Source organism: Phocoena phocoena, chromosome 2 (genome assembly GCF_963924675.1).
Source record: "Phocoena phocoena chromosome 2, mPhoPho1.1, whole genome shotgun sequence".
In the NCBI taxonomy this organism is placed as follows: Eukaryota; Metazoa; Chordata; class Mammalia; order Artiodactyla; family Phocoenidae; genus Phocoena; species Phocoena phocoena.
In genome coordinates this window covers 158850532-158866471 of record NC_089220.1, presented here as the reverse complement: position 1 = coordinate 158866471, position 15940 = coordinate 158850532, and the positions used below count along the sequence as shown (strand labels likewise).

The following is a 15940-nucleotide window of genomic DNA, read 5'->3' as shown; positions in this document are numbered from 1 at the left end:
GATGCAGCCAAGGGAGGAAGAAGGTTAAGCTATGTATAGTTTGAAATATTATATAACATGCTTTCTTGAATAGAAAAGAGGTAAAATAATAGAATGGAAATCTGGCTTTTCCTGAAGCATTTATTACCTAGAGGGCAATCAATGAGAGAAGGAAAAAAGATTGAGAAACCCTGCCTTAACTAAAAAATAATGTGACCTTACTCCTAAAATACACATATCCAACAATAATGAAGAAAATCATGCTACTGAGAATAAGGAGCAAATACAGTCCAATTTATTTTATCAAATGGAAGGTTTACTCTTTGTGTATTAACATTATTCTAAGCTAACATTATTTTGTCAGCCTTCTATAAAGGAAACTTTATTATATTTTTAGTTCCCCTCAGCTTTAATAGCTTAAAAAAGCCCAAAACAGAATATATAAATTAAGTAAGATAACTTGCAGTAAATTTAGTCATTTGGTAAGCAATCTCCTTAGAATAGATACTTTCAAAGACACACCTACATTACCTTTGTGGTCTAAAAGTTACTTCTGATCCAAAAGAGTTACCATTCCATTAAATGAGAAACTGGCAGAAAACAGTAAAGAAGGAGGTAGTATAAGTTTAAAATAAGACAGGTTAAGAAAACTCAACAATCTAAGGTCTGTGTCAGGGTAGGGAATTAAAAAGAAGTCCATCCAGATGCCTAGAAGCCAAACATTTACTATTAATATACTGCAAAAATAAAAAAATTGGAATCTCATATACTGAGCAAAACTAATTTCACATTTGAATGAGAAATATTTCAAGAGAATTTGACAGAATATATAGGAAAAATGAAGAATACCTTGACTGCCATTCATGTAACCATTTCATTTCCTTACAGAATTTGTATGAAATGGTACATAGCATTTCTATCATTAATTTGACACACATAGTTGGTTTTGGGTAAGGTGAATGTCACTCCGACCTGGCAATCCTTTTCCCATCTGGGACTGCTGTGGCACTCGGATTCCACACTGGACATGAAGGTGTGGGATTGACTGCTGGTGCTGGATGTGGCCAGCCTTTTCCTAGACTGGAGGAGATGGGAAGTTAGACACTTCACAGGCATCCCAGGGTGGGAGGCAACGGTTTCAAGACCTGTGGGGAAGAGAAAACATTGAAGTTTATGTCACATCTTTCCTACTTTCCCGCTGATCCTGAATCTTTACAGATAATTAGAAAAAGTATTAAGTATTTCATATCAGAACTATTTCCATGTAAACATTATTTCATCCATAAGGATGGCTTTGGGTGGTTTTGGCATACAAGTACTGTTCTGAAAGTTAAAAAACAAAGCAAAACTCTCAATATTCATAAAGTAGAAATCAGGACAAGGGAGTGAACTTACATAATTAGGAGGAAATCATTTTGAATAACCATTATCCAACTTGAAACTTTTCTTGATGAAGGACCATTATTGATGTGCTATATCCAGGTGTGCTAGGAGGCTGGAATGGGACTACATTTACTCGATTCCATTTGTATTTAATTAAAACTGTGGCTTTATTTTAATGTTGAGGTTTACATGCTTACAAGTGTGGAATTATATACACCCATAGAGACTTTTTTACACTACTGGGTAAAACAAATAATAGTGATTTGTCTAGGAGTGAGCCAGTGCAAGAAAGCAGCACCATCTATATGATACAAGTTCCTGTATCTTATATACAAATAATGATGCTAAAAATTGTTGCTCTGGGACTTACCTGGTGGCACAGTGGTTAAGAATCTGCCTGCCAATGCAGGGGACACAGGTTCGAGCCCTGGTCTGGGAAGATCCCACATGCCGCAGAGCAACTAAGCCTGTGCACCACAACTACTGAGCCCACGTGCCGCAACTACTGAAGCCCACGCACCTAGAGCCTGTGCTCTGCAGCAAGAGAAGCCACCGCAATGAGAAGCCCGCGCACCGCAACCAAGAGTAGCCCCCACTTGCCGCAACTAGAGAACGCCTGTGCACAGCAACGAAGACCCGATGCAGCCAAAAAAAATAATAAATTTAAAAAAATAAAAAAATAAATATTGTTGCTCCTGAACTTAAAATGAGACACAATAGATAATCATGGTTTTACTAAAGATCACAATATATGCATATTAAGATTTTATATGTATATAAAAAGATATGTATATCTTGTTTTCTCTTTCCTGAAAAGGGTGAACATGACTTTAATCCCAAGTAAATTCTTAGTTTACTATAGTTTTTTTTAATCTAATAAACCTTAGAATTTTGAAACTGGAAGGAGATTTGAAAGTCCGTCTAAAACAACTTTCTCTTCGGCACATAAATCCTCTCAATGGGATTCCTGAGGCTCACTGGACACTGACCTTGACATCTGAGTAAACTGCTCAGCTGCTTTTCCCCAGCAACATGGGAACTTGTATCCTATCTAATGCGTCTGCACACTGTATATTTGCTACTGAGCTCCTTCTGGATCACCAATACGATCAGACCATTCCCTGCTTTGAAACTTTTGGTGGCTCCCCTTTTTCTACAGTTTACATTCCAGGCTCTCTGTAACAACACTGATCCTTCCCCATGTACGTTCCCCATCTACCTGCTAAACTTCCTTTTTCTTTGCACATGCTTCCCATTCTCACATGTTGTCCTGTTGTCTAAAGATAGAAGATACTTCCATGTGTCCATGCCTTTGCTCATGCCTCTATCTGAAATGCCCTTTTCCAATATACTTGGAGCTATTAAGATCCTATTTCTCTTTTTAGGTCCTGCTTGGTTGTTCCTATATCTTTATTTAGAACCATTCTTGGTTTTTCCAGTTAGCAATGATCACTTTTTGTGTTGGATCACAGTATTCTTCCTATGGCATTTATTTTATAGGACTGTTATTATTATCCCTTTATACCTACAATCACCACAAAATTACAGGTTCTCCGGAGGCAAGGACCTCTCGTATTCATCTTCATATTCACTCATGTGACCAGCACAGTGCCTACCACATTCTGATCAGATTAAAAAATGGCTGAGGGAGATGCAATCATTTCCCCTAAGAACAAGGCTATAAATCACATCTGCATATCCTATATTTTAACAGTTTTCTGTTTTTTTTTTTTTTCCCAGCCACACCACACGGCTTGCAGGATCTTAATTCCCTGACCAGGGATTGAGCCCGGGCCACAGCAGTGAAAGTGCCGAGTCCTAACCAGGACCACCAGGGAACTCCCTAACAGTTTTCTGTTTATCAAAGTTATATATATATTTCAGCTATTTTGATGTTCACAGAAGTGTTTGAAGAAACAAGAGGAAAGGGTCAGTGGACAGAAAACTATATTTGCAGTCAGGAATTAATTGACCCACTTACTAGTGGGTCAATTTGTAAAAAGGAGGCAATTCTTTCTATCTGTCTACCCATTCATCCAAGATATGTACAGATTTGAGGACCAAATTATAAACAAGGTAAAATCTATGGAAAAAACAACACTAATTATCCTTCAAAGCATCATTATTCACATTCCCAAGATGATGAACATGCATGCAGACAACTAAATTGTCCACTGTTGCTAAGTTATAGAGGGTGAGGTTAAGTCCCACAAATGTCCCACTTGCCTCCTTTACTACTTGACTTTTGTCTTTTATTGTGTAATAATTAAAAACCATACCATTACTTCAACTATTTTATTTCAGAATCTTTTGGAAATAATTTTATAAAGGAACAGAATAGTACAAGTACTACATCTTCTCCATATAAGACTTCCATAGACTCAGTATAGTAATATTCACCCAATGATCATTACAATGTTATAGCTAATTGAAGAATTAACTTGACATTTTATTCTGTTGATTTAAAGATCTGCAACAACCCCTGTCAGAAATGGCATTTACATGATAAAATAGAGAAATGCCACAGAGCGTCTGAATATTTGAATATTCCAAAATACTTTGTTCCTCAAAAGACACATTTAATAGAATAAACTACCTTTTCTTTTATACTCACATGATTTTAGTAGTTTGCTAGAATAAGGAGTAACGTCCTTCTGATCTATAGACATAGGACAAGTTAGTCCTTGAGAAAGCTGTGATGTTTCAGACATATGGGTTGAAAGAATATTTGCAGAGTCTTGACTTTTTTCTGCAACTGGTGTGTGCTATTAAAAAGAGAAAAACAAATGCTATGATTTACCTTCACAAAAACACCACCTAAATGCATTGACTGTTATACACCTAAGTAGATAAAATGTTGAAGTAATTCAACATGCTTGATATTTTAATTCATTTAAATGGCAATCATGAAAGGGCATATTATATGAGTTTTTTCTTATCAAGTACTTACAAATCCCAAAGAGCTGATGAGAGATAATACTTGTCCGGGGGTTCTTGAATAATAATCTTGCCTAGGTTTGGCCATAGATGGTGTTGTAAGAATATCCATCATATTGATACCTATGTATGGAAAGAAAAGTATATGATATTCTTCAAAAACTTCAACTGTCATTGACTAAGTCAATACTTATTTGCTCTGAACTTTGCCTCACTTTCCACATTATTAACATTATCTGTAAAGTTGGCTTGTGCAAGACAAATAGAGCTAGGAAAGCCATCACGCCATACAGTAAACATGTACGACTAAGCAGACAGAGAAATACAAACACCATATGTTCCCTCTATATACAGAATATAAAAAACAAAACAAAACAAAAAACCAAGCTCAGGGATACAGAGAACTGATTGGTGGTTGCCAGAAGTGGGGGTAGGGGGTGGGAGAAATGGATGAAGGGGGTCAAAAGGTAAAAATAAATTAATCAATTAAAAAAAGAGTGATATCTAACTGGCAAAAAAATAATTCTTGGTAATAAAGTATTAGAAAGGAGGTTGAAGGGACTTTCCTTGTAGCACAGTGGTTAAGAATCTGCCCACCCATTTTTCACAGAACTGGAACAAAAAATTTCACAATTTGTATGGAAAAAAAAAAGACTGTGAATAGCCAAAGCAATCTTGAGAAAGAAAAATGGAACTGGAGGAATCAGGCTCTCTGAATTCACACTATACTACAAAGCTACAGTAATCAAGACAGTATGGTACTGGCACAAAAACAGAAATATAGATGAATGGTACAGGATAGAAAGCTCAGAGATAAACCCACACACATATGGTCACCTTATCTTTGATAAAGGAGGCAAGACCAAACAATGGAGAAAAGACAGCCTCTTCAATAAGTGGTACTGGTAAAACTGGACAGCTACATGTAAAAGAATGAAATTAGAACACTCCCTAACACCATACAGAAAAATAAACTCAAAATGGATTAAAGAACTAAATGTAAGACCAGATGCTCTAAAACTCTTAGAGGAAAACATAGGCAGAACACTCTATGACATAAATCACAGCAAGATCCTTTTTGACCCACCTCCTACAGAAATGCATATAAAAACAAAAATAAACAAATGGGACCTAATAAAACTTAAAAGCTTTTGCACAGCAAAGGAAACCATAAAAAAGACGAAAAGACAACCCTCAGAATGAGAAAAATATTTACAAACGAAGCAACTGACAAAGGATTACTCTCCAAAATATATAAGCAGCTCATGCAGCTCAATATCAAAAAAACAAACAACTCAGTCCAAACATGGGCAGAGGACCTAAATCGACATTTCTCCAAAGAAGAGAGACAGACTGCCAACAAACACATGAAAAGATGCTCAACATCACTAATCATTAGAGAAATGCAAAACAAAACTACAATGAGGGATCACCTCACACCGGTCAGAATGGCCATCAGCAAAATATCTACAAACAATAAATGCTGGAGAGGGTGTGGAGAAAAGGGAACCCTCTTGAACTGTTGGTGGGAATGTGAATTGATACAGCCACAATGGAGAACAGTATGGAGGTTCCTTAAAAAACTACAAATAGAATTACCATATGACCCAGCAATCCCACTACTGGGCATATACCCTGAGAAAACCATAATTCAAAAAGAGTCATGTACCACAATGTTCACCGCAGCACTATTTACAATAGCCAGGACATGGAAGCAACCTAAGTGTCCATCAAAAGATGAATAGATAAAGAAGATGTGGCACATATATACAATGGAATATTACTCAGCCATAAAAAGAAAGGAAATTGAGTTATTTGTGGTGAGGTAGATGGGTCTAGAGTCTGTCATACAGAGTGCAGTAGGTCAGAAAGAGAAAAACAAATACCATATGCTAACACATATATATGGAATCTAAAAAAAAAAAAGAAAAAAATTGGTTCTGATGAACCTGGGGCAGGACAGGAATAAAGATGCAGACATAGAGAATGGGCTTGAGGACATGCAGAGGGGGAGGGGTAAGCTGGGACAAAGTGAGAGAGTAGCATAGGTATATATACACTACCAAATGTAAAATAGATAGCTAGTGGGAAGCAGCTGCATAGCACAGGGAGAGCAGCTCAGTGCTTTGTGACCACCTAGAGGGGTTGGATAGGGAGGGTGGAAGGGAGACTCAAGAGGGAGGGGATATGGGGATATATGTATACATATAGCTGATTCACTTTGTTATACAGCAGAAACTAACACAACATTGTCGAACAATTATACTCCAATAAAGATGTTAAAAAAAAAAAAAGAATCCACTTGCCAATGCAGGGGACATGGGTTCGAGCCCTGGTCTGGGAAGATCCCATATGCCACAGAGCAACTAAGCCCGTGCACCACAACTACTGAGCTTGTGCTCTAGAGCCTGCGAATCACAACTACTGAGCTCGTGTGCCACAACTACTGAAGCCTGAGCACCTAGAGCCCGTGTTCCGCAACGAGAAGCCACCACATGAGAAGCCTGCGCATCGCAACAAAGAGTATCCCCTGCTCCCTGCAACTAGAGAAAGCCTGCACGGAGCAATGAAGATCCAACGCAGCCAAAAATAAATAAATAAATTTATTTATAAAAAAAAAAAGAAAAGGAGGTTGTAAAAAACGCTAAGAAAGGAATCAAAATATTAAGAATATAAAATAAATTTCAAAAACAGAATCTATTTAAGGAATTAATATAAATTGTGGGCCCCTCATGTGAGCTAACTATGTAAGTATAGGGCAAGATAGAAAATGATGCAGATTTCTATCAGGTTTCAATGTGTAACATTGTAAAATAGAACATTCAGCACCCACACGTAATATTGTACTATTTTCTTTTTTTTTTTCTTTTTTTTTTTTTTTTACGGTACACGGGCCTCTCACTGTTGTGGCCTCTCCCGTTGCGGAGCACAGGCTCCGGACGCGCAGGCTCACGGCTGTGGCTCACGGGCCCAGCCGCTCCACGGCATGTGGGATCTTCCCGGACCGGGGCACGAACCCGTGTCCCCTGCATCGGCAGGTGGACTCTCAACCACTGCGCCACCAGGGAAGCCCCTGTACTATTTTCTTTAGCTCTCCAAAGTAGTAAGAGAAGTGTAATGCTTTGTATGTGGTGTAAGACTTTAAAAGGTAGGCCGAAAGTCTGAACTTAATGAATTTCATTTATACCTCATTTTGATGAAACAATAAAAATGACAATAAACTTCTTTAAAAATATTTTACAGATTAAACAAGTTAAAAAATATTATGGCAATGATTTCTTGGTTATGACTTTAAAAGCACAGGAAAAAGGCAAAAATAACAAATGGGACTATATCAAACTTCAAAACTTCTGCACATCAAAGGAAACAATCAACAGACTGAAAAGACAACCTACAGATTGGGAGAAAATATCTGTAAATTATTTATCTGTTAATGGGTTCATATATAGAATATAGAAACAACTGCAACTCAGTAACAAAAAACCCCAAGTAATCTAATTAAATTGTGAACAAAAGTCTTGGATAGACACTTCTCTAAAGAAGATATACAAATGGGCAACATGCTTATGAAAAGATGCTCAACATTAGTAATCAATAGAAAAATGCAAATCAAAACTACAATGAAATATTACCTTACATGCATTAGGATGACCACTATCAAAAAACAGAAAATAAGAAGTGTTGGAAAGAATGTGGAGAAATTGGAACCCTTGTGCATTGCTGGTAAATTGTAAAATGTAAAACTGTGCAGCCACTATGAAAAACACAGTGGAAGTACCTCAAAAAATTAAAAATAGGGCTTCCCTGGTGGTGCAGTGGTTGAGAGGCCGCCTGCCGATACAGGGGACACGGGTTCGTACCCTGGTCCGGGAAGATCCCACATGCCACGGAGCGGCTGGGCCCGTGAGCCATGGCCGCTGAGCCTGCGCGTCCGGAGCCTGCGCTCCGCAACAGGAGAGGCCACAACAGTGAGAGGCCTGCGTACGGCAAAAAAAAAAAAATTAAAAATAGAATTTGATCTATATGACCCAGCAATTCCACTGCTGGGTATACACCCAAAAGAATTGAAAGCAGGGTGTTCAAGACTTATTTACATACTCATGTTCACTGCAGCATCATTCTCAATAGCGAAGAGGTAGAAGCAACCCAAATACCTATCGACAGGTGAATGGATAAAGAAAACACGGCACGCATATGTATATCTGTGTGTGTGTGTGTGTGTGTGTGTGTGTGTGTGTGTATAAAATTTGGCCTTAAGAAAGAAAGAAATCCTGTCACATGCTACAATATGGATGAACTTGAGGACACTATGCTAAGTGAAATACGTCAGTCACAAAAAGACAAATACTGTATGATTCAACTTATATGAGGTATCTAAAGTAATCAAACTCATACAGAAAGTAGAACTGTGGCTGCCAGGGCTGCAGGGAGGGGAAAATGGAGTATTGAGTTTCAGTTTTACAAGATGAAAAAGTTGTAGAGATCTGTTGCACGACAATGTGACTAGAGTCAATATTACTAAAGTACACACTTAAAAATGGTTAAGATGGTAAATTTTACCTTGAGTTTTTTTTAATCACAATCCAAAAAAATAAAGGAAAAGAAAGAAACCAAATCAGAAAAACCTGTATGCTCCAAGATGTTTTTCATAGAATTATTTATGTTAACCTAAATTCACAATGTTTGGGAGCCATCTTTAAGCTAAACCATGAGATATGAAAAAATAAAAAATATTAATATTATAATACAAAAATAATTTAAATTCATCAGCAATATCACCCTAATACAAAATTTTTCTGGGACTTCCCTGGTGATCCAGTGGTTAAGACTCTGAGCTCCCAATGCAGGGGGCACGGGTTTGATCCCTGGTAGGGGAGCTACAATCCTTCATGGCACAAAAAAAAAAAAAAAAAGAAAAAGAAAAAAGGAAAAAAAGATACAAAATTTTTCTCATTTGTAATTTTTCCCAATATCTTTTCTGAAACTGAGGAGTTAGATTTGTCTTATTAAAAAATGTTTAGGGCTTCCCTGGTGGTGCAGTAGTTGAGAGTCCACCTGCTGACGCAGGGGACACGGGTTCGTGCCCCGGTCTGGGAAGATCCCACATGCCATGGAGCGGCTAGGCCCATGAGCCATGGCCGCTGAGCCTGCGCGTCCGGAGCCTGTGCTCCGCAACGGGAGAGGCCACAACAGTAAATGTTTAGATTTTAGAAAAATAAGTGATTAATATATTGTATAGTATGGGACATCTAGTGCATTTCGTCTACAATCTGTACTTATTATTACTGCTATGAAAAGTATGGGTAGTCACGTGAGGTAGGATTAATAAAAACTATAAATGGTCCACATCAACTCAGGTCACATTTTACCAAACATATGAAAAATCTTTAGGTCTTCAAAATGCTTCAAAATTTGTACTTGCAAATAAAGAATTGTAGCTCTCTATTTACTTTCAAATATTTATAATCCCACGGTTAAAAATTTATAACCCAATATTTGGTTCTACTGCTCATTTATTTCCATCCTCTGCCATTTTAGTAGATAATACAACAAGCTACCAAGTCAGGAAGCTGTCATTTCTCCATGTTTCTGTAATAAACTTAAGTAGTTTCTAGTTTCTCCCTGTTAGAAACAATGTGGCTACAAACAACTTTATTCATATATATTATTCTTTTATTTTTATTTTTTTTTTATTTTATTATTTTTTTTTGCGATACGCGGGCCTCTCACCGTTGTGGCCTCTCCTGTTGTGGAGCACAGGCTCCGGACGCGCAGGCTCAGTGGCCATGGCTCACAGGCCCAGCCGCTCCGCGGCACGTGGGATCCTCCCGGACCGGGGCACGAACCCATGTCCCCTGCATCGGCAGGCGGACTCTCAACCACTGCGCCACCAGGGAAGCCCCATATATATTATTCTTTTGAACCATTTCCTTAGAATAAATTCTAAGACACAAGTCACTAGGTCGAAAAGAATTAAAACCTTTGTTTCTTAAATCATACTGCTCCATTTCCTTTGGAAAGAACTATGCTTATTTGCAATGTCCCTAGGAAAACTTCCTGTGCTTTCTGCAGTCTCATTAACACTGGATCTTCAGCTCTCCATTTTTGCTTTTGGCTAGTTTAATAGTGTAAAATGATTCATTTATTACTTTTTTAAATTAGCATTTCTAGTGCTATGAGTAGTGAAATTAACATACTCCCATATATATGTATTTGTGAATTCTGTGTTTATTTTCTCTGCCCCTTGTTTATCAAGGTGGTGGTCATGTATATTTGAATAATTTCTTTAGGTATTAGTTGTCTATCATGTTGTAGTTATTTTAGTCATTTTACTGATGTTTAATTGGTAAGCGCCAGTTTCAGGAGGGATAAAAATTTGGAAGAACAGAAACTGTCAGTTCCTCTTTGAAGATCCAAAGATCTTCAAGGACCTTTGAGGATATAAGATTAGTTAATCTGTTTTCATCTTTAATTGAATGAAAATACCAGTATACGTTTTTAGCCTATTGCAGAAAAAAATAATCATCAAATTTTATTCATTATAAACTAACAAAGAAAACAGTATAAGTTAATGAAATGTAGTGTCTAAAATGTGTTGGATTTTTTAAAAGGTACTTACTTGCTGTGTTTCTTACCTCTATTCAAAGTAACTCTGGAAAGGCCAAAATCTGTTAGTTTAATGTGACCTTCATTAGAAATAAGCATATTGTCTGGTTTCAAATCCCTGCACATATAAAAAACAAATAGCAGATAACTAAAAAAGAGCTAGTGTTGATTTTAGAATTACCAGCGAAAAAAACAGAAAGTTACAGAACAATCAAACCCAACTTATTTTCTCTCATTGGTGGCTTTGAAAGTGCAGAAAACAACTCTCAAAAGCAAACTATATTTTGTATATCTGAATCTACAAGAAAGTTAACTATTTAATGCTAGATTATCTTTGGCATTATTCATTACATATTCTATTAAAATAAATAAACTTCATTAGGTAAAATAAACCTCAAGCCAGGTCAAAATCATATTTACCTCTTTCAAGGAGGGTGAGATTAAGCCTTAATCGAAAGGAGCCACTTAACCTTTCTTTGCAAAGAGCAAAACACTGTAAATCAGCTGGCATTATAACATATAGCACTTTTATATGACATACAGCCAAAGGAGTGGAAAAAAGATTCAATATTCTCCACAAAATGGGATACCCGAAGACAAAGCAACATATTCAAAACACACAGGGAGATGAAAGAAGAGTTGATATAATTCGTAAACTCACACAAGTTACTACTAAACTTTAGATAACCCAGATATGTGGGGTTACGCAAATATTTAAGACTAAAATATTTAATACATAATTTGATTTCTTGTGCTTTAAGTAATAGTTTGGAGAAAAGTCAGTCTTTACCTGTGGATGATTCCATGTCTATGAAGATAGTCTAGAGCCAATGCCACTTCAGAAATATATTTCACAGCCATCTCTTCATCAAAATAACCATATATGTGTAGGAGAGACTTGACATCTCCACCTATGAGATACTCCATTACCTGTCAAAAGGAATATAAATATTGCAAAATAAAACCAATATGACTACTTTAAAAATATCTTACTTGAGCATTACGGTTATGCATTTTTAGCATGGTCCTATAAGACACATTTTCTTGGTGTCACTCAGTACACATCAATACCAGGTTTACTCACACTGCCATATACTTTTTAAAATTTAAATTAAACTGTTCAGTCTGAACAAAAATTCAGACATATAGAAAAGGTGTGAGAAGAGCAGGATGACTTCTTATATTCTCTCCATCTACATTCGCCCATCGTTAGCACTTTGCCACATTTGCTTTCTTCCTCTCCACATATATGAATATAAAAATGAATATTTATGCTAATCATTAACATGATTATGTTACATAATAAACATAACACAATTATGAACATCATTAACATAAATACCTTACAGGCATGTATTTTTGTTCAGATTAAGCAGTTTAATTTAAAATAAATATGGCGACATTAGCAACTGGTATTAATCTATAACTTTAAAATTTTGGCTAACTCAAGAATAAAATTGAAGAGGTCATCATGTATCTCCCAACAAGGTCATTCTTATGTAACTATAGCATAATAAAATGCACGGGATTTAATTCTAAAATAATGCTATTACCTGTTGTATAGTCTGTATTCAAATTTCTCTGATTACCTCAATATTGCTCCTGATGGCTTCTCTCCTCGTCTCTCATGCCCAGGCCAGGACCATGCATGAGATTTAGTTGTCATATCTCTTTCATCTCCTTTAATCTGGAATAACTTTTTGCCTTTTTTTGGCAGGGTGCTGGATGGGGCATGGGACAGTCTTTCATGACATCTGATTATTTCCTTATGATTCAATTCAGGCTATGAATTTTGGGCAGGAATACTACAAAATCGATGTTGAGTACTTCTTAGTGACTTCCACCAGATGAGACTGCTAAATATTAGTGTGTTCCATTCCTGGTAATGTTAACTTTGATGACTTAGTTAAGGTGGTGGCTTCCAGGTTTCTTCACTGAAGAAGTATTTTCTCCCTCTTTGTAATTAATAGGCAATCTGGGGAAGATACTTTGAAACTATGTAAATACCCTCTTTCCCCAACAAACTTTCAAGCAATGATTTTAGCATCATATGACTATACATGATTCTTGCCTGAATTCATTACTGCTATGAGGCTGCAAAGCTCTATTAATCCTTCTACATGTACTAGTCATTATTCTCAAAATTTTCTATAGTTTCAAGCTATAAAATATTGCCTACTAAGGACTTGATAATATAAGTCATTTCTTTCCTCTTTAAGGCAATCACTTCCCTGGTACACAGAGGTTAGTTAATATTTGTTGATAGTATGAATCATTAAAACATTACTAAGCACAAAAACTGTGCTAGCATGGGGAATATAGCACGAATAAAATGTAACTGATGCACTTAACGATTATAATTTAGTAGTAGGGAAATAAGCAAACAGATAACTGTATTTGAGCTCATGAGAATGCTTGTTTTCTCACACCCTCATCAACAATGATTATCAATACTTTTTGTCAATCTAAGGAAGAAAAAATTAACTTGTTTAAATGTTTATTTACTTTTAGGGAGATTTAGCATCTTTACACTGCTTTTAGTCTTTCATATTTCTTCTCTGAATCACTTGTATTCTTTGCCTATTTTTCTACTGGGGTATTTACCCTTTCTTCCTGACCATGTATATGGTATTTTGTGTCAAAGTAGGCTTTATTTTTCACTTAGTAAGATGTGCACCATTCTATTAAAATAATCACATCAGTTTTCTTCTAGTACTTTTATGGATTCCCTTTTCGAGTAGAAATCTCTGATACAAAAGGGGAATAAATGAACTTTGCACTATCTCAAGTTTCATAACCACACAGAATTATTTCAAGTGACTTCAGAGAACAGAATCTTGATAGTACATACATCATAAGGGCAAAAAGAATTGCAGAGAAATCCTAAATTGAATCCAGTTGTTTTAGTGTTAGGAAAACAATACTGGTATTGCTATGTTGAAAATACTATATGCGTATAGATATAGATATAGATATATAGATATATAGATATAGTTAGGAACCCAGATTTTCAGGGTGAAAGAATACAAATATTTTTCAAAATATTTTTATATTTTTCAAAAATGTTAAGTAAAAATTCTGTAATTTTCCTTTGACCTGGAAATATCAGCATGAACTCGTGATATATTTTTCTATAAAAATGTGTGTTTCCTAGTCTGTCCACTGAGAATGCCTAAAAGGAATGACAACCTAGTGGCAATGAACTTTTCTAATCACTACCTCCTAGATCACGGCCTCTAGACACTATTTCCCAAAAAGGAGCTAGACCTCCTTGCCTAGATCTAGTTCAGGACATTTGCAAAATGAGCCTTAACTATCTTGTCATGCCAGAAAGCAAGAAAGCTATCAGAATACTAGGATAGTATAAAAAGACAAAGAGATGAACTGAAGGGGCTCCCACTCACTAAAGATGGGACAATTTAAACACAGAAAAAAATGACTGCCATGGATTAAAACACATCAAAACTACAACATTCCATGAATTCAATAAAGATACTTTAAAAAACACACTTATTTAGAGGTTGCACTTCTGAAAACTGGTGATGAAAGGGAAAGAATCAAGCATTTATTCTGCCTTCCTTAGACAAGCTGTATTTCAGAGCAATGAAATAGATAATAAGGGAAAGTTCTTTATAGATGAATTCCAGCTAATAAAAGCTGAAGGAATAATAGAATTTTTTAAAACCATCATTTTGAAAACCTTAATAAAGAATCCAGGCATTAAGGTAAGCTGGGATGAAGTGAAAGAGTGGCATGGACTCATATATACTACCAAATGTAAAATAGATAGCTAATGAGAAGCAGCCACATAGCACAAGGAGATCAGCTCAGTACTTTGTGACCACCTAGAGGGGTGGGATAGGGAGGGTGGGAGGGAGACGCATATATATATATATATATATATATATATATATATATATATATATATATATGTATAGCTGATTCACTTTGTTATAAAGCAGAAACTAACACACCATTGTAAAGCAATTATACTCCAATAAAGATGTTTAAAAAAAAAAAGAATCAAGGCATTGAATCACAGGATGCCAAGACCATTACATGAAAGGTTGGTGGAGGAGTTGTAATGGATTAAACAAATTTGGTGAAGTGTTCCCAACTGGTGGACTTGGATGATGATATATGGGAGTTCATTATAGTAATCGTTCAACATTTGTATATGTTTGAACATTTCCGTAATAAACATTTCCATCTTTATGTTCCTTGTACTAGTATAGTACCTGGAAAGCAGTAATCAATTATTTGTTGTTATTGTGGATAAGTTTAGTCATACTTTATCTTTTTTGTCTCAAAGGTAGCTTTGATTTCTAGGAAATCTTTTGTCTAAGCCAGAGCTCCTCAAACTTTAACATGCCTGGGGATCTTGTTAAAATTCACAGTCTGGGGAATTCCCTGGCAGTCCAGTGGTTAAGACTCGCACTTCCATTGCAGGGGGTGCGGGTTCGATCCCTGGTCGGGGAACTAAGATCCCCCATGCCACACAGCATGGCCAAAAAATAAAAAACAAACAAACAAACAAAATCTCATTCTGATTCAGCAGATTTGGAGTGCAGCTTGAGATTCTGCATTTGTAATAAGCTCTCAGACGATGCTGATACTGCTTGTCTGTGGACACACTTTGAGTATCAAGGATCTAAACCAGTGATGAAGTTAGTAGACAAGATATGGCCGTCTATCTGATTTCAGGAATAATAATTCAAAAATATTATAGTAGGGACTTCCCTGGTGGCACAGTGGTTAAGAATCTGCCTGCCATTGCAGGGGAGATGGGTTCGATCCCTGGTCCGGGAAGACCCCACATGCCGCGGAGCAACTAACCCAGTGTGCCACAGCTACTGAGCCCGCGTGCCTAGAGCCCGTGCTCTTTGGTCCATGGGCCAGTTTGCCAACTATTGGCTTAAAAGATGTAAAGTCAATTATTCTGTTTGTTTACACTAAACAGAAGCTATTGGAGTTACCAAACATTTAATCCACACACTGTCTCTGAAGTCAGAAAAACCATCCTCACCTCTTCCTA

The 15940-nt window shown here is 36.5% G+C and overlaps 1 protein-coding gene across 5 annotated transcripts in view; it reads right to left on the bottom strand.

Moving 5' to 3' along the window:
- The window catches only part of MASTL (microtubule associated serine/threonine kinase like), a 32622-nt gene that overhangs the window by 12097 nt on the left and 4585 nt on the right, over positions 1-15940 (bottom strand). For all 5 annotated transcript variants that reach the window (XM_065871566.1, XM_065871562.1, XM_065871564.1 and 2 more), the window contains exons 3-7: positions 11696-11835; positions 10935-11023; positions 4313-4422; positions 3977-4127; positions 952-1124 (exon numbers count right to left, since the gene is read on the bottom strand). In XM_065871566.1, coding sequence (XP_065727638.1) covers positions 952-1124; positions 3977-4127; positions 4313-4422; positions 10935-11023; positions 11696-11835 — 663 coding nt within the window. The remainder of the gene's footprint in view (positions 1-951; positions 1125-3976; positions 4128-4312; positions 4423-10934; positions 11024-11695; positions 11836-15940) is intronic.